The 17,037-nt window shown below is 58.5% G+C and overlaps 2 protein-coding genes across 2 annotated transcripts; one reads left to right on the forward strand and one right to left on the reverse strand.

Annotated features, from left to right (window-relative positions):
• Positions 1-5,048: 5,048 nt before the first annotated feature.
• Positions 5,049-10,028, reverse strand: TMEM151A (transmembrane protein 151A). The gene is made up of 2 exons (XM_036121532.2): positions 9,799-10,028; positions 5,049-7,529 (listed from the first exon to the last, which is right to left on the reverse strand). The coding sequence occupies exons 1-2, from the start codon at positions 9,871-9,873 to the stop codon at positions 6,198-6,200; spliced, it is 1,407 nt and encodes a 468-aa protein (XP_035977425.1). The 5' UTR covers positions 9,874-10,028; the 3' UTR covers positions 5,049-6,197.
• Positions 10,029-12,675: 2,647 nt separating this feature from the next.
• On the forward strand, positions 12,676-17,000 carry YIF1A (Yip1 interacting factor homolog A, membrane trafficking protein). The gene is made up of 8 exons (XM_036121533.2): positions 12,676-12,898; positions 13,595-13,806; positions 13,971-14,075; positions 14,196-14,274; positions 15,742-15,799; positions 15,968-16,123; positions 16,605-16,698; positions 16,798-17,000. Exons 1-8 carry the CDS (start codon positions 12,868-12,870, stop codon positions 16,942-16,944), a joined length of 882 nt encoding a protein of 293 aa, XP_035977426.1. The 5' UTR covers positions 12,676-12,867; the 3' UTR covers positions 16,945-17,000.
• The last annotated feature ends 37 nt before the right edge of the window (positions 17,001-17,037 follow it).

Below are 17,037 nucleotides of genomic sequence, written 5' to 3' on the forward strand. Positions count from 1 at the left end.
CAGCCACCTGGGGGAAGCTCTCGAAGGGGCCTTGGGTCCTGGGCCCAGATCTATGGAGGAGACACGAGACTGCGTGGTTTACTCTGGGTGGGGAGGCAGCTTACATTTCCCTGGGTGCCCTTCTTGGGCCCATTCACTTTCTGGGGATCATAAAGCTCCACCTCAAGTGAGGCCGAGCGAGGCAAAGCTCCTGTGGCTGGTCCGGGCCCTGGGCTAAGTGGCTGCGAGACTCCATCCTCAGGGCACAGTAACCCCGGATGTTGGAGGTGTCCATAGGAGCGCAGGAATCATTCACTTAGCAATACTGAGTGGACATCTATGGTGTGGCCGGCACTGTGCCTGTAATTTTGGGCTGGCTGCTGGTGAAGCACGTGTCTGTGTCATATGGTGTCTATTCATAATTAATAATAATGCTAGTACTAATGATTATAGCTGAATGTATTGAGCATTTACGATATTGGGGCCCTGTTTTAAGCATGGTACCGTATGATCTTATTCAATCCTTATGACAACCCTCTGAAGTCAGTAGTTTCTTTTTTTTTTTTTAAAGATTTTATTTATTTATGTGACAGAGAGAGACACAGCGAGAGAGGGAACACAAGCAGGGGGAGTGGGAGAGGGAGAAGCAGGCTTCCCGCCGAGCAGGGAGCCCGATGCGGGGCTCCATCCCAGGACCCCGGGATCATGACCTGAGCTGAAGGCAGACGCTTAATGACTGAGCCACCCAGGCGCCCCAGAAGTCAGTAGGTTCTATTATTACCCCCCATTTGATCTGAGAAGACTGAGAGAGAGGGTAAGTGACTTGCCCATGTCATAGTGGCAGATTTTGTCCGACTCCAAGATCTGCATCTGTGACCATCTGCCTCCCATAGCTTTAGTTCTAATAGAAGAACAAATAATAAACTTGTACACACTTACATAGAAATTATTGCAAGGATAGCAGTGGGGTTGGTAGGGGATGGATTTAGACCGTCAGGACTCGCACACAAGCAGAGCCCTGAGTGGTGAAGGGAGCAAGGGAAGAGCTAGGGGAAGGAAGAGAGCTCCAGGAGGTGGGACAGTGTGTGCCAAGACCCCGGGGCAGCAAGGAGCTTGGCTTGTTCTAGGATCAGGCACGAGGCCCCTGTGACTGGGGCTTTGTAAGGAAAGGGGGGCAGGCTCCGGGTAAGCCTAGGGACATCTGCCAGAGTCCACAGGGATCTGAGGGCCGGGGCAGGAGCCTGGACTATATTTGATGTTTGGTAGGGGGCACCAGTGTATGTTGAGTCAGGTGGAGATGTGACCTGATTCACATGTGAAGATGATGCTCCATGGGCTGAAGGGGATGAGTGAAAGGGAGGCTTGTGGAGCCTGTGTAGTCATTGGAGGAGGGCCCCTGGGCACCTGAAGCCAGGTGGTGGCTTGGGATGGAGAGGATCTGGGGACTGCTCAGGGAGCTGCTGTAGGTAGGAATCCCGGGTGGTAGATCTCATGTGGGTGGGGGGAAGGAGGTGTTCATGGATGAAATGCTACAGCTTGTGGGTCTTCTTCAAAATAACCCAGGTGCAGCAGGGAGAAGAGGGAGGTGTGTGTGCATGACGTGAGAGTGGTCACGGTGGGTGATGGCTGTAGAGCTGGGCCTCATTGCACCCATCTCTCCACTTTTGTGATGCCTGAAATGTTACATAATAAAAAGTTAAGAAGGAGAAGGAGAGGATTGGCACGTAAATGTCTGGCTTAAGCAACGGGGTGAATGGTGGCGCTCTTTCCTGAGATGGAAAAGACACAGAGGGGCAGAGTTGGGTGCAGGTTGGAAGTCAAATGCTCTGTTTTGGCCATGCTGTCCCAGGCTTCAATCAGAGAGTAAAGGCAGAGGCCTCTGGGATTTTGGAACAAGGCTCTGTCCCCTTCCTCGACATCATTCTCCTTTTAAGAATTCTCCTGACTCGATGTTGGCTGTAACAGAGACTGAACACGTGAACATGAGACAGCAGGAGACCAGGAGATGGGAGCTGTCCAGAAGACACTGGGGTTCGTGATTCTCTTCTCTACCTGGTTGTGCAGGCCCAGTGATCCCCCATTGTGAAGTAGAAGTGGGTCCAGTGTTTATCAACTATCCATCGCACACAAAAAACCACCTCAAAACTTAGTATCATGAAACAACAAGGATTTCTTATTTCTCACCAACCTGTAGGTCAGCAATTTGGGCTGGGAGCAGCCTGGGGATTCTTCTGCTAGTTACACCCGGGGTCACTCCTGTGGCTATCTATGGTCATCTGTGATTTGATTGGGTCTGGCATATCCAAGATGGCCTCATTCCCATATCTGGAAGCTGATGCTAGCTAGCTCTTGACTAGGGACCTTAGTCTTCCTGCACACAACCTGTCATCTGTCAGGAGGCGAGGCTGAGTGTCTTCACAGCGTGGTGGTCTTGGGGCTCCAGGACACCACAGGTAGAAGTTGCAAGGCCTCTCAAGACCCAACCTCTCCAGGTGCAAACATCACATCCACCACATTCTATTGGTCAAAGCAAGTCACAAGGCTGACCCGGATTTAAAGAGCAGGGAAATAGATTCCACCTCTTGAGGGGGAAGCTGTGAAGAATTTGTGGCCATATTTAAGCTATCATGGGTCAGAGGGCCCCAATAAATGACCTGAGCAGATTGTTCTGCCCCCAGTTGGCCCACATCTGTCACGTCACCACCTTCTTCCCTCAAACCAGCATCATAAAAAGGTTGGTGTTCATTTTGCAGACCGCTCTGTAGATGTCTATCAGTTAAGTATGGCATTTGGCTCAGTGGCTGATTGCATTTTTGAAGATAGTCACTAGGATATCTCCTCTCCAACATGCCAATCTTACAATGTGATGTTGACAAGCTTCCACTGAGAGGTGGGGTCTTATATTTCCTCCCCTAGAAACCAGGTGGATCTTCTTAATAACCTTTACCAATAGAAGGGGTAGAAGTGGTGTGCGTGACTTCTAAGGCTAGATCATAAAGGGCAATAACAGCTTTTACCCTGTTGATACACTTGTCCTTGGAAGCAGCCACCATGTTACGAGGGAGCCCGAGCTGCATGGAGAGGCCCTCTTTGGGTGTCCCAGTCAATAGACCCAGTTAGGCCCTCAGCCATCAGCCAGCGCCAACTGCCCAACATATGAATTAATGAGCCTTCTGATGATTCCACCCCTGGCTTTAGAATCTTCCAGCAGAGGTTCTAGATGTCCCAGAGCAGAGATAAACCATCCCTGTTTGCTCTGTCTGAATTCTTGACCCACAGAAACCAGGAGAGATAATAATGATTATTGATGTTTTAAGCCACTAAGTTTTGGGGTAATTTGTTATGTAGTAGTAGATAATTAACATAGGATGCCAGTAATAGAAACAAGAAAAAAAAAAAAAAACAGTAGCTTAAAACAAACTAGAAGTTTATTTCTCCTTCTTATTGAAAATCTGGAAGTAGGCAACCCAAGGATAATATGGAAGCTCCTATGGTGTCATCAGAAGCCCAGGGTCTTTTATCTTGTTGTTCTGCTAGCCTCAGCACATGAGCACAATTCTCAAGGTCACATCCTGATCCAACATTGCTGCTGGAGTTCCAACCATCACATTTGCATTCCAGGCTGAATGCAGGATGAAACAAGAGGACAGAACTAGCCTTCACCGATATTATTTCTATCTCAAGGAGCATTCTTAAAAATCCTTTCCAACACCTTCTGCTTATATCTCATATCCTAAAATTAAGTCACAGCATCACACTATATGTGCAAGGGAGGCTAGAAATGTTGCCTTTTAGCTGGGCTCATTGCCATCTGAAGTAAAACTGGGGTTCTGTTGTTGAGAAGGAGAGGATAGTGGATCATAGCTAGCAGGTAGTTCGTGACTGTGGTGTTAGAGCAGGAGAATGGAAGAAGGAAATCTTCTTCATGGGCAGGAGCTGGAGCCAGGAAACCTCCCCCCCCACACTCCTCCCCCACAATGTCCATGCAGCTTCCTTAAATGCTTGGGTACCATAGTTTTTTCAAGTTGCTTCTGAACAAAGAACTGACTTCACTCCCAAAGAAGCGAGGCAGTGATGCCCAGGGAAAGCTTTGGTCTAACACCACCCTCCCCCCATGGCCAGCAGGCAGCTGGACTTCACCTAAAATTCTAGCATGTGGCCCTGACCTTGTCACTTACCTGCTCAGCCACGTTCGTGGTTCTGGTTTGCCCCGGCTTACGGACAAATTCTGGGTTTGCTATCGAAGGTCTCAGCCAACTGTTTCACAGCTCTTTTCTTCTTCCTCCTCCTCACACCTTGCTTCATGCCCTGCATCCAGGCCTTTGTGCGGGCAGTCGCACGGCCCAGAACACCCTCTGCCCCGTCTCTTCCCCAGGCGAATCCCACCTGTTCCCAGCACCTTCTAGAGCCACCACTAGTCCTTCTGGGGCCTTTGTGCAGGTGGGTGCAGCTCCATGCCGGGGCTTGAGGAGTGGCCCACAGGCTGGCTTCCACCCACACTTATCCTTCAGCCCAGTGCCCTGGCAGAGTGAACACCCTGCATGGCCATACATGGGAAGATGCCACTGCCAGGAGTGAGTGAGGCCCTTCCTTTGCCCTTGTTCTTGGTCTTCAGATCTCATGGGCTGATGTGGGGCTGGCTGTTTCCCACCCTGTATCCTCTGACATGCTCAACGCCCACTCCCCCAAACACCAGTAGCCATCGGGGGCACTGAACTTGCACCACAGACCATAGCTCTTTTCTTCCACTTTGGTCTCTTAGTCCTCAGCCTGCCCAGCTGTGGAATTAAAACCCCCACTGGGCTGGAAGACGGACCACTTGGACAATGCGTTAGAAGTGACCCAGATACCAGTTGGTTGGAATCAGCTGCTCAGAGCAATTCAAACCTGAGTATCGGGCCCTCAGCTGGACAAGGGGGTTCCCTTTCAGCTTACCCTGTTCCTGGGAACACTGGAGCCCAACCCGGCATCCCCTTCCAGAACTGAGCATTGAATCGCTGACCCCGGGTGACCCATTGTTCTTGTAGTGGCCTTGGACCCACCACTTAGGAATGCAACGTGAGAAGACCTTCCATTTCATACCTTTTATTTTATCTGCATCTTCTCTGCTTCCTCCCTCCCCCACTGGCCCCTGAGAGGTGGTAGAAACCCCAGTTGGAAAGGGACTACTCTCTCCTCCCTGGAGGAGGGATGGTGTCCCCTAGGCCAGGCCCCACCAGTGGGAGAAGCAGGGGCCTCTATGGCAGAGCGGGTGCATCGTCCAAGAGGCTGTGGCCGAGGCCGAGGTCCCTCGGATGCCCTGTGGCCCTGGGCCCCGTGGGTCATCAGGAAGGTGAAGAGCAGAGAAGTCTGGGGGAGCAATGAGAGGGCAAAGCCTGGGTGTGTGTGCGTGGCTGATAGAGGTGGAGGTGGACTTTGGGGGGACAGGAGCAGAGACAAGGAGATGCAGGATCAAGGCAGGGCCCTGAAAAGGAACCCCAGGTCATAGGGGAGCTGGATGTGGGAGAGGGTACACCAGGGAAAATCAGGAGGCCACGGGGGACAAGGCTGTGCTCCAAGAACCGGGCTCCCAGTACAGGGGCTGTGTCACTGAGTCTGATCGGGGACGACCCTGAGCAGAGACCAGAGGGCAGGCAGGGAGGGGCAGGTCGGGGGGAGGATGGGGACTTGGGGCTGGTAGTGGGGCCAAGGCTGTGGAGCTGCCACATCCAGCTCCTCAGCTTCGTGGAGGCCAGCCCGACCGACCGGGCATGGCCCCAAACCACCAATTTGTGCTTCTGGGTTGCTCGAGGGCTCCCAATGTGGCCTCGGCCGTGCAGGGAAGAGCCCAGAGGCAGCCCTCGGCTGCATGCAACAGCTGTCCCCAGGACTCCTCCCCCACCCCAGGCTTTCTGGAAACATCCCCCCCCCCCCCGACCCCGCCCAACCTGAGAGGGCCCTAAGCTGGATCACCAGCCGCTGCACAGGGTGGAACATGGTGGTGGTGGTGAGGGGAGTCATGCTGGGACAGTTCACAGACTCCACTTCAGTGGGGGTGTCCATTCACCCCCAAAATGACCCTGGGTCACTGCGCTACAGTCTGTTTAAGGACTCTACCCCACCCCCACCCCTCGTGTGCTGGTCTGTTTTCCCCTTCCTGTCTCGGACAACAGCTACTCAGGCATCGGAGCCCATGGCGGGATGGTGGCGAGGAGGCCACTCCAGGGACCACGGGGGTCTCAGAGTGCACCCTGCCCGTCCCCCTGGCAGCCGCTATCACCATGGACAATGAGCACCGGGAAGTAAAGGGCGTCTTCGTAGCATGGTGGGCTTTCCAGGGGCTCTGTGTCCTCCCCACGGCGCCCCAGCGGCCCCCCGCTCAGGCTTCGGAAGACCCCCGGCGTGGCCCGGCCCCCAGCTCCCAGGGAGAGGCGGCTGCGGCTGAAAGGCAGGCGGGGCCCGCTGGGCCGGGCGGGGGGCAGCGAGCTGCTGCTGAGGGAGCGACGGCAGCGCGGGCAGCCCCGGAGGAAGGCGCCAGAGCTGGCGCCCATGACCACAGCCTCCGAGTAGCTGGGCACCAGCTGCCGGTTGGAGCAGATGTGCCACTCCAGCTCGGTGAAGTCCACCGTGGCCACGCGGGAGAGCGGGGGCCCGCTGGGCACGGCCCCGGGGGGCGGCGAGCTGGCGCCGAAGAGCTTCTCCACCTGGTAGTGCACGTGGGCCGTGCCGTAGGCGGCCACGACGCGCAGTGGCCAGGACAGCGTGGCCGCCGACACCAGCCAGAAGACCCAGGCGCGCGCGTACCAGGGCGGGCTGCGGGGGTCCGCGAACACCATGAGCGACTCGCGGAAGTCCACGTCCTTCAGGTGCATGCCCTCGCGGGCCTCCAGGTAGTCGTCCAGGCCCTCGTTGGCACTGAAGAAGCGGGCCCTCTGGGTGAGGTACGAGGCCTCGGCCTCGGCGCTGCCGAAGCTGAAGCACTTGGTGAAGCGCAGCCGCGTGGCCGCGTGCTCGGCCAGGCCCACGAGCTCCTTGGACACGTCGCGGACGCCGTGGGCGGAGTAGTCAAACTCGCCCCGAGCCGTGCGGCTGTCGGCCCTCTCGTGGTAGACCTGCGTGGTGGTGTAGGCGTCGCCGTTCCGGTAGCGCGTGATCTGGCGGGTGCGGCGCACGTAGTGGTAGCTGGTGGCCTTCCACCAGACGCAGGGCGGCGCCTGCTGCAGCCGGTGGATCAGGGCGAGCACGGTGCTGGCGTCCGCGCGCGGCGCCTGGCACGACCGCACGTGGCAGTGCCAGCACTCGGCCAGGTAGAGGAGGTAGAGGAGGGAGACGAAGGCCAGCGGGATGTACAGGTAGCCATCGGAGCAGGGGCTGGCTGGGTAGGTGGGTGGTGGGCCCCCGGCCCCACGGGCCAGCGCTGCCTCAGGCCCCAGGACCAGCCGGGGCACCGTGGCCAGGCGACACCAGGCCACCACGGCGCCGCAGGCATGGATGAGCAGCGTGAGGAGCAGGCACTTCCAGTGCGACTCTCGGCACAGGGAGCTTCCCAGGGACTGTTTCAAGGGCCGCTGCTGCAGGGTGGGCAGAGAGGGGGAGAGGCGGGGGTCAGGACAGGCCAGCGGTTGGACCTGCCCCTCTGCCTGAGCCCTTGGGAGGAGCTGGGGCTCTGCTCCCCACTCCACAGAGGAGGAAACTGAGGCTCTGAGGGATTGAGCATCTTGCTCCAGACCTCACCCTTCTGGCTCTCACAGGAGAGCTGCAGGATTCAAACTGGGGCCTCTCTGCCCCCGCCCCCGAGCCTGTCCCAGTAGAGGTGCCCCATCATCTCTCAGTCGAGGGCACCTAGGACAAAACAGACCCATCTCTGCCAAGAGAAGGAAGGGCCCCCTGAGTGGCCATTTAGAAAACTGATCTCTGGTCCCAACTCTGCCCCTAATTTGCTGTGTGGTCTTGGCCATATTCCTGCCCTCTCTGGGCCTTGCTTCCTGGACCTGCTGGACCTGTTGGCACGGGGTCCTAAGGGTGAAGAGCATGGGCTCCATGGCCCAGGATTCAGTGCTGGCTCCACCACTTACTGGATGACTTGGACAGGTCCCTCATCCTCTCTGGACCTCAGTCTCCTCATCTGTAAACTGGGGCTTTTGCGAGGTTTCAACAAGATCTTATGTGTGGCCTTCTCAGCATGGGGCCTGGCCATAGCAATAAATATTATTACTGTTACCCTGAGACTCCCTCGGGTCCCTTGGTTCCACGTAGAGACTTGGGAGAAGCTTTTAAGTAAGAGAAGAGGAAGAGCTGGGAACGGAGGAGGTGTGAGTCTGGGGGGGGCGGGGCAGATGGAGCGTCGTCCTCCACTCCCCATCTGTGCTGCGAGGGAGGGGGTGGGACACAGCTGCTGGGCAGCAGGGCCACTCCTTGGCCGGGAGGGTTTGGCCTATCCTCCTGGGTAGGGCTCCCAGCCTGGCCCCCACCTCACCTCTAGGGTGCCTATGGAGAGAGAAGTGGGGGACGGGGGAGGGAGTGGAGAAAAGAAGGAGAAGGAAGAAAGAGGGGGCCTGGTGAAACAGCAGAGGTGGAGGTAAGGGCCACCTCTCCAACCCCGGCAACACCAGGTCTTGAGAGATCCAAGAGGAGAGGAAATGCCCCCAGCCCAGCCCAGGACAGCCTGCCCTCCCCCGCAGTCACCCACCACACGGACACATCATCACCATGACCTGCAGGGCCAGTCAGATGCACACGCCCACACGTCCACCCCCCACCCCATGTTTATCACAGACCCACCAACCACAGATGTGCACGCGGCCTGCTCATCCCAGACCCCGGGCCCTCACCAGCGCCCAAGGCACGACCCCTCACAACCATCACAGGGTGCACAGGTGCACGCACTCACCCACCCGCACACACCTCACCCAGACCCACCCAGCACAGGACACACACATGCATATGCCGGTTACACATTCACTGAAGCCCAGGTCCACACCAGACCCTCACCTGACCACAGTGCACATCCCCCAACCCCGCCCCTACTGCAACCTGAAATCACACCCTAGAGTCTACAGGAGAGACCCACCCACGACAGAACACGTTCACGCATCACATCAGCCAAGCCAAGCAGCCACCAGACCGTCACCTGACTCTAGCTCACCCGAGATGTGGGGAGCACGGACTAGCACTCACACACCCACAAGCACACTACATCCATCCAAACACGTACACAGACCCACTCACCACCTATCACCCCAACACCCCACACAGGGCCCCACACCTCCGCAGATCCTTTTCTTGGCTAGGGCTGAGGAGAGGCCAGTGTGGGGGTCCCAGCCAGCAGGATGGGCCCTCGGGCCTCACCGCGGGGAGAGGGACAAGGGGTACCAGATGCCGCCTCCTTTCCTCTTTCCCCTCCTCCCTCCGCTCCCTCCCCCAAGTCCCGACTACTGCTGCTGCATTGCAGGCGCCGCCCGGGCACCTCGTGAGCCGCTGGGCTGGGCTGGGCTGGGCTGGGCTGGGCGGGGGGCCTGACCCCCGGGGCCTCGGGGGTGAGGGGCAGCGCTGCGGAATGAGGGCGCGCAGGGGCCAGGCGCTGACGTCACAGGAGGGCGAGGAGGGATGAAGGGGCTCCCGGGGCGGGAGTCGCCCCCTCCTCCCTTCCCAGCCCCCCCACCTCGACCCCCCACGCGAGCCCCTCGGCTCGCCAGACGCCGGCTACCCTAATGACGTCATTGGCAACCGGGGTTTTGAGACTTCCCCCCTCAGCGCCTGTCCCGGGGTTTGCCCCTTCCGTCGTCCCCCTCAGCCCCGCTCCAGCCCTGGCTCCGGCCCCCCGACACACGGCGCCGGTACCTCCTCCCGCAGCGGCTCGCCGTCCGGGATGAACGCGGGCACCTCCCCGCTGTCGCCTCCGCCGCCCTCGGGCATGGTGTCCTGGCTGCTTGGGCGGCCCGAGCCCGGGCCCGGGGCATGATAGGGGGGAGCGCAGAGGGCTGCGGCGCGGCCCCGAGGGCGTCCGCTCGGCTCGGCGGCCGCGCAGGGAGTGCGCCGAGCTCGAGCCCGAGCGCGGCGGAGGCGGCGGCGGCGGCGGCGGCGGCGGCGTTGGCGGCCACGGTGCCCGGCGCCCCGCCCTCCGCTGACCCCGCCCCCGCGGCACCCGCGGCACCCGCGGCGCCGCCGGCAGCGCCTGGTACCGCGGGCGCTGCCCCCGCCCCCGAGAACCCCAGGCTGGCGGACCCAAGCTTGGGTTCCCCTCCCGCCGCGCTTGCGCTTGCGCTTGCGACCTTGGCTGAGTCCTTGTTCTTGGGGCCTGTTTCTCCTGCTGTAAAATGATGGGGGATGGATCTCAAAGGTGGGTAATGCCCCCGGCGTCCTGTCTCTGCGGAGTAGGCCCAGGCCTAAGCCCACCCAGACCCCACCCTGGAAGCCTTGCTTGTAGGGGAAAAAGCAGTTACAACCCAGAAAGGTGTGATACGCCTCATTCGCTGGACAGAGGTGCTGGGCTTCACTTAAGAGTCCAGGCAGGTTGGGGGCCAGGACACCCAGGGTCCTAGGCTTCGTGACCTTGGGCCTGCACTCTCCACCCCAACCTCAGTTTTCCCACCTGAGAAATGGGAATAGAAAGGTGCACAAGCATTCATCATGAGGTACAAGGGAGTGGGATCTGTCCTTCATGGGAGGATGCCCTCCCAAGGACTGGTGGCGGCACTGCTGCTCCCTGGCCCTCAGGGGCCTCAGACCTTCACACCTGCCCCTGGGTCTGGGCTAGCCCTCAAAGTAGACAATTAGTTGGTGGGACATAGGGAGCTGCAATGCTAGGTGAGTTTTGGGTTGCTTTGCCGCTTTTTTTTCCCCCCAAAGAGAAACTCAGAAAACATTCAGTTCAATATCCCTACCCATTTAAAGATGAGGTGATTGAAGTGATAGAGTAAAGGAGTGGCCCAGGGCTTCATCCGTTTATTTATTATTTATTTATTGGACACAGATGTTTATTGGGTATCTTCTATATCCAAGTATTGTGTTGGCACTGTGAAGACAAGGGTAGGAGTGGAGAATGACATTGGCCTGGTCCTAATAGAATTTATATTCAGGGCAAACTGGTGTACCCAGAAGGAGCCTGGAACCCAGCTTCTGGCCTCAATCCCCAGCCGGGTCAGTCCTCTGTTCCCTTCGTCTCTCTGAGAGGCACAAGTTAAACTGATTCCTAAAGAATAACTAGGCTTTGGACAAATGGATATGAGGGGGAAGGGCATCCCAGGTGGAGGGGATTTCTGAGCAAAGGCACGATTAGATGACGTGGGCTGTGTTTAGAAAGTAGGAAAGTCACCTGGTGTAACTGGACACTGCGTAGCTAGAGGCAGGTTGCAGAGGACCTGATTTTGCTCTCTAGAAAGTGGTGGCTGAAGGTGTGTGAGAGAGGAGGCCCCTGAAGACTACTATCTCTGAGGAGGGTGAGAGTGGTCACAAACTGGGCAGAGAGAAAGGAACACCCCCGGCCTCAGGAGTGAGGCTTGGAGGCGGGGGCATGTCTCACTTTAAGATGGACTGCAGGGCCAGCAGTGACTCAGGAGTTTCAAATGCAACTTCAGGAGGTGGATCAGCACACCTCCACCCCCAAATCGGTTGGACCACGGGAGAGTTGATGGGCCAGGCCTGGTGCAGGATCCTGTCCCGACTATACCACCCACTCTCTAGGACTCAAATCTTCTGGAGTTTTCAATATGTGTAATGGGTATGTGTGTGTGTGTGTGTGTGTGTGTGTGTGTGTCTTTCGGTCTGTCGAGAGAGAGAGAGAGAGAGAGAGAGAGAGAGTGTGTGTGTCTTTCGGTCTGTCGAGAGAGAGAGAGAGAGAGTGTGTGTGTGTGTGTCTTTCGGTCTGTCGAGAGAGAGAGAGAGAGAGAGAGAGAGAGAGAGTGTGTGTGTGTGTGTCTTTCGGTCGAGAGAGAGAGAGAGAGAGAGAGAGAGAGAGTGTGTGTGTGTGTGTGTCTTTCGGTCTGTCGAGAGAGAGAGAGAGAGAGAGTGTGTGTGTGTGTGTCTTTCGGTCTGTCTCAAGAGTGTGTGTGTGTGTCTTTCTGTCTGTCTCAAGAGGCCAGAGCCTCCTCCCAGCAGCAGGCCCCCTCGTTCTGCAGGATAGCGGAGGTGGCTGTAGGGCATTTCAGCACCGGACAACGGACAGCACCCGCGCCGGAAGGAAGGGTGGGAGGCGGGAGGAGGAATCAGCTTCCGGGGCTCGCTGGGCCGCGCTGTCACTGCCCCGCCCGGCCTCCTCCGAACACCTCGGCGGCTGCCCGGGCTCCGTGCCAGGACTGGCGGGGTGGGTTAGTATGGAGGACGGGAGAGGAAAGCTAGCATTGAGAGGGAGGAGCAGGAGACCCAAGGGGCGGGACTTGGTAGAGCCCACGGACCCATTCCCTCCTGGGGTACGTCCCCCGAGTGAAACTCCGTTCCCGTACTCCCTCCTCCGCCAGGTCCCAGGTCTCCACCTGGTGTAGTCGTGGCACGACGAGCGTCAAGTGCCCCACTGCGCAGGCGCGGAAATAATTCTCAACCTCCTCCTACCTTAACCCATCTATTGGCTGCTCTGGCCCCGAACTAACAAACCCAGCATCCAATCCGAGAGCGCCTCGGATTGCTCCGCCTATTCCCCCCTCCCGGAAGTTGACTACTGCCGAATCTAATTCGGCGAGGCCGCGCCAGCAACCAATTGGGAGAGAGGAGGGGTGAGCTAGCGCCGCCGACAAGCCAATGGCAGGCGACGGAGGATAACGCTGAGGACATGGCGGCTGTGGTCGAAGAGCTCGCGGACGTGTCGGGCTGCTCCCTAACCCGGGTCGGTGCCCAAGAAGCGGAGCAGCTGCCTTATTAGTATTCGTACCCACGAGGCGGCGCAGCGGGCCCTTGGGGAGCGCCAGCATCGCGGCCATGGCTTATCACTCGGGCTACGGAGCCCACGGTGCGTGGGGCGAGGGGCGGGCGGGACGCGCGGCCCGACCGGCCGGAGGAGGGTCGGCGGCGCTGCCCGCTCACCCTGAGGGAGAGGGGCAGCCGTGACCGCTCCCCAGGGCGGCGGGTGTCTTTCGGGTTTCTGCCCTGCGTGACTCCACAACGCGTCCCGGACTTCGCCCTCTCGGCCCAACCCTGAGATCGGGCGGTGACAGCATAGCTGGGATTCCCGTGCCAGACCCGGGCACGAACGGGGTCTGCCTTCAGAACTTCCTTCACCTGTCATAACCCTGGTAGGGGCCCTCACCACAGCCCAGGGCCTTTGGGTACCCAGCTGTCGCCTTTCCCATCCTCGTTCATGCGGGATGCCCTCCCAGTTAGTTATCTTCACCTAGGAAACTTCTACTCACTCTTCCGAGGCTCAGTTCAGAGATCACTTCCCTCGACAAGGCCCCCAGAAACCCCCAGGTGGGCAGCCACTTCCAGGCGCTGCCTCAGCTCTTTCTTTGCCGACGTTTAGCACCTCTGGAAAAGGATCCCTCATCAAAGTTCTTTCTGGGTTACCTACCGCTATCCAGCCCGGGTTTCACTAACTGATTGGTGGCCCCAGGACCCATACAGGGCTGCCCAACCTGGGGAAAGGGGTGGTGGTTTGGGCTCATGTTTGATATTCCTGTCACCTACTCTAGTACCTACAAACCCACAGGCTCCAAGCACAGGGCCCGGGCAGCTCCAGATCCGCCTCCCCTCTTCGATGACACAAGTGGTGCTTACTCCAGCCAGCCAGGGGGATACCCAGCCCCAGGAGCCGACGTGGCCTTCAGTGTCAACCACTTGCTTGGGGACCCAGTGGCCAACGTGGCTATGGCCTATGGCAGCTCCATCGCATCCCACGGGAAGGACATGGTGCACAAGGAGGTGTGGCCCACCCCCAGGGCAAGGGTGGCAAGATTTCTGGCCAGGGATGGGGCATCACGGGATCCCACCTAATTCTCCCAGCAGCCCTCAGGGAAGGAGCACACAGAGGAGCACCCTGAGGTTTGGTGTGCAGTTTGTCCACAGCCTCCTCTCTCCTCTCCCAGCTGCACCGTTTTGTGTCTATGAACAAACTCAAGTATTTTTTTGCTGTGGACACAGCCTATGTGGCCAAGAAGCTGGGGCTGCTGGTCTTCCCCTACACACACCAGGTGAGCTGGCGGGGCCCTGTGCCTCCCTCGTCCCGTCCCAGAGTTTGGCCCCCAGACCTCAACCCCCTTCTTTCTTCTCATTGTATCTTTTTCTCCTGACCTGGCTGCTGCTACCGCCAGAACTGGGAGGTGCAGCCCAGCCGCGATGTGCCTGTGCCGCCGCGGCAAGATCTCAACGCCCCTGACCTCTATATCCCCAGTGAGTCTTTGACCTGGGCTGCGGGGCGGGGGGGACTTGTGCCTGGAGGCACCAACGAGGAGAGAGCCTCGTGCATCACATTGATTGAGCATCTGCTCTTGGTGCTTTTGTGTGTGGTGGTTGCTAGACACCCAGTAGACGGAGCAGGGGGACCGGTAAGGAGCTTCCTGGGTGGGCCCTCAGGGTACTCCCTTTGAGATCTTCTTGCCTCTTAACTGGGACCATGTCCCTCCCCTGGAGCCCAGGGTTTAGACCTGGTCCTGCAACTTCCGGTAATGGGACCTCAGGCTGGCTACTTTTACTCTTGTGTAAACCAGGAATGACAACAGTCTCTACCATAAAGGATCGCTGTGGAGATTCAGTGAGGTGATGTGCGCCCAGCAGGAAGCACGCTGTAAATAATAGTTACTGCCAGAGCGACTACTCGTCCCCCAAGTCCTGCGCCGACATTCCCTCCTCTGAGGAAGTGGTCGCTCCCTTCTGGGTTCCCGTAACTGCCCATCCACATGGCATGGGGTCGGCTGCCCTCCTTGGAGTGCGTCTCACTCCTCTGTGTCCTGGGGCCTGCACAAGGCGAAGCCCACGGTGGACACCCTGGAGGAGGGGCGAGTGTGCCCGGGCGGCCCTCAGACGGGTTGCCAGGGCAGCCAGTCAGCCCACTTGCTCCGGGAGGGCCACCGGTTCTATCCTTCATTCCATTTTCTCTCAGAGCCACCTTGTAAAGCAGGAACTGCCATCCCCATTTTAGGTGTCGAAGCCAAGGCTCAGAGAGACGACTGTCTTTGAAGCCACGTAGCTTATATATAGGTGGTAGAGCTGGTTTCCTGACCAGAGCCCGTGCTCTCTGGTGGGCACATTAGTTCTGGTGCTTCAAGGGGGCAGAGAACAGGGCCGAGGAGTTAGAGTTGGTGTGAAAGCCCAGCTCCCCCGGCTCTGAGCTTTTGTGTAAACAGCAGAGGTAAACCAGGAGCCCTCTCCGCTGGTGGGATGGCCAGCGCCCAAGCCAGCGCCCGTGGCCAGACTGAAAATTACTGGCTGAGGTGACGTCATCCCCATGGGCCGGACTTTGGGGGGAGCCTGGGTTGTCTTGAAGCCTGTATTTTAGTCCTGTAGTGTTGTGGGAGATCAGTTTGGCCCCTGCCTGTTGGTCTAGGATTAGCAATAGCCTTGGCCCCTGATATGTTGTGAGCCACAGCAGGAAACTTTGGTGAGTGTCCTAGCACAGGGACAGGGAAGGAGGTGGCTTGGTGGTCCCGGGGGTCTGGTAGCATTTCACGGGGAGAGAGGGCTGAGCAGGGACAGGCATCCCAAGCAGGGTATTAGGAGCTGACTGTGGAGGTTGGCATGTGGGGATATGCAGGGAAGGAAGTATGGGGAGAAGGTAGGGAGTGTAAATGGCCTCCAATACCTAGCCGGGGGCTCTGACTGAGGAAACCAGGCTGATGGCATCTTTCTGGTTCTTGGCAGCAATGGCCTTCATCACCTACGTGCTGTTGGCTGGGATGGCACTGGGCATTCAGAAAAGGTTAGTAGCGACGCCCTCCCCCATTCCCGCCAGCTCCCCCTCCTGACTGCTCTCCTCACCTCCCTAGGGGACCTGTGGCAGGTCCCAAGCCCAGGCCATGTCCTCAGTCTCACACCTGCCACAGGATGGCTGGTTTCTGAATGCTCCCCCTCCCCCCTGTGGCCGTAGGTTCTCCCCAGAGGTGCTGGGCCTGTGTGCAAGCACGGCGCTGGCGTGGGTCGTGATGGAGGTGCTAGCCCTGCTCCTGGGCGCCTATCTGGCCACCGTGCGCAGTGACCTGAGCATCTTCCACCTGCTAGCCTACAGCGGCTACAAATATGTGGGGTGAGTACCGATGGGCCAGGCCAGAGGCAGGCCTGGGAGAGGGGCCTGCCGCCATGGGTTCCTAGCCGGTGTAGCTGTAGTCTTGAATTATGACCCTGGGCACCCCTCTGCCCTTCTCAGGGCCCTAGCTCTTCTCTGTTAGAGGACCCAGCTGTTCTTAGCATTCTCCTCAGGAACCGTGTACTGTTGTTCAGGTCAGGAATGTGTGGAGAGTCATCCTGGGAACACAGGGGAGAAGGGCCTTGTGCTGGGTTAGTAAAGGGGGTCTCAGATCCACGACCTAGGACTGAGTCCTAGGTCTTCCAGATTCATTTTGAGTCTAGGACCCTGTGGAGACAGATTGGACATAAAGGGCCCCAGTGGTGGTGGGTGGGGCCTAGGCTGGGTGGTGGGGCCGGTTTGAGGCCCGGACCCTTGGGAGATCGCCAGCCTTCTCTTTCTGCGCTCCCCCTCACCCCCACCTGCACCACATCCCCTGCAGGATGATCCTCAGCGTGCTCACGGGGCTGCTCTTCGGCAGTGATGGCTACTACGTGGCGCTGGCCTGGACTTCGTCTTCGCTCATGTACTTCATTGTGAGTCTGGGGCTGCCCCTTGCGCCTCTCCCCCTGGGGTTGGAGCTGGGGACGAGCCTCTCCCTCCCGGCCCAGCTTCAGCTCTGTCCTTTCTTCCAGGTGCGCTCTTTGCGAACAGCAGCCCTGGGCCCTGACAACATGGGGGGCCCAGCTCCCCGGCAGCGTCTCCAGCTCTACCTGACCCTGGGAGCTGCAGCCTTCCAGCCCCTCATCATATACTGGCTGACCTTCCACCTGGTCCGGTGACCCCTGGCCCCCACTGGCACTGATTTTGCCATACATTGAAGATTTGATTTCCTTGATTGTATTTGACCCTTGTTCCTGGGGCGTGGGGTGGGG

Source organism: Halichoerus grypus, chromosome 11 (assembly GCF_964656455.1).
Source record: "Halichoerus grypus chromosome 11, mHalGry1.hap1.1, whole genome shotgun sequence".
NCBI classification, from domain to species: Eukaryota; Metazoa; Chordata; class Mammalia; order Carnivora; family Phocidae; genus Halichoerus; species Halichoerus grypus.

Bases quoted from the DNA above. Each gene is read 5' to 3' on its own strand.
- TMEM151A (XM_036121532.2), bottom strand. From the start codon at position 9,873: ATGCCCGAGGGCGGCGGAGGCGACAGCGGGGAGGTGCCCGCGTTCATC. The intron at 7,530-9,798 runs GTACCGGCGCCG...CCCACCCTGCAG, and splicing joins GCGAGCCGCTGCGGGAGGAG to CAGCGGCCCTTGAAACAGTC.
- YIF1A (XM_036121533.2), top strand. From the start codon at position 12,868: ATGGCTTATCACTCGGGCTACGGAGCCCACG. The intron at 13,807-13,970 runs GTGTGGCCCACC...CTCCTCTCCCAG, and splicing joins AGGACATGGTGCACAAGGAG to CTGCACCGTTTTGTGTCTAT. The intron at 16,699-16,797 runs GTGAGTCTGGGG...CCTTTCTTCCAG, and splicing joins CTTCGCTCATGTACTTCATT to GTGCGCTCTTTGCGAACAGC.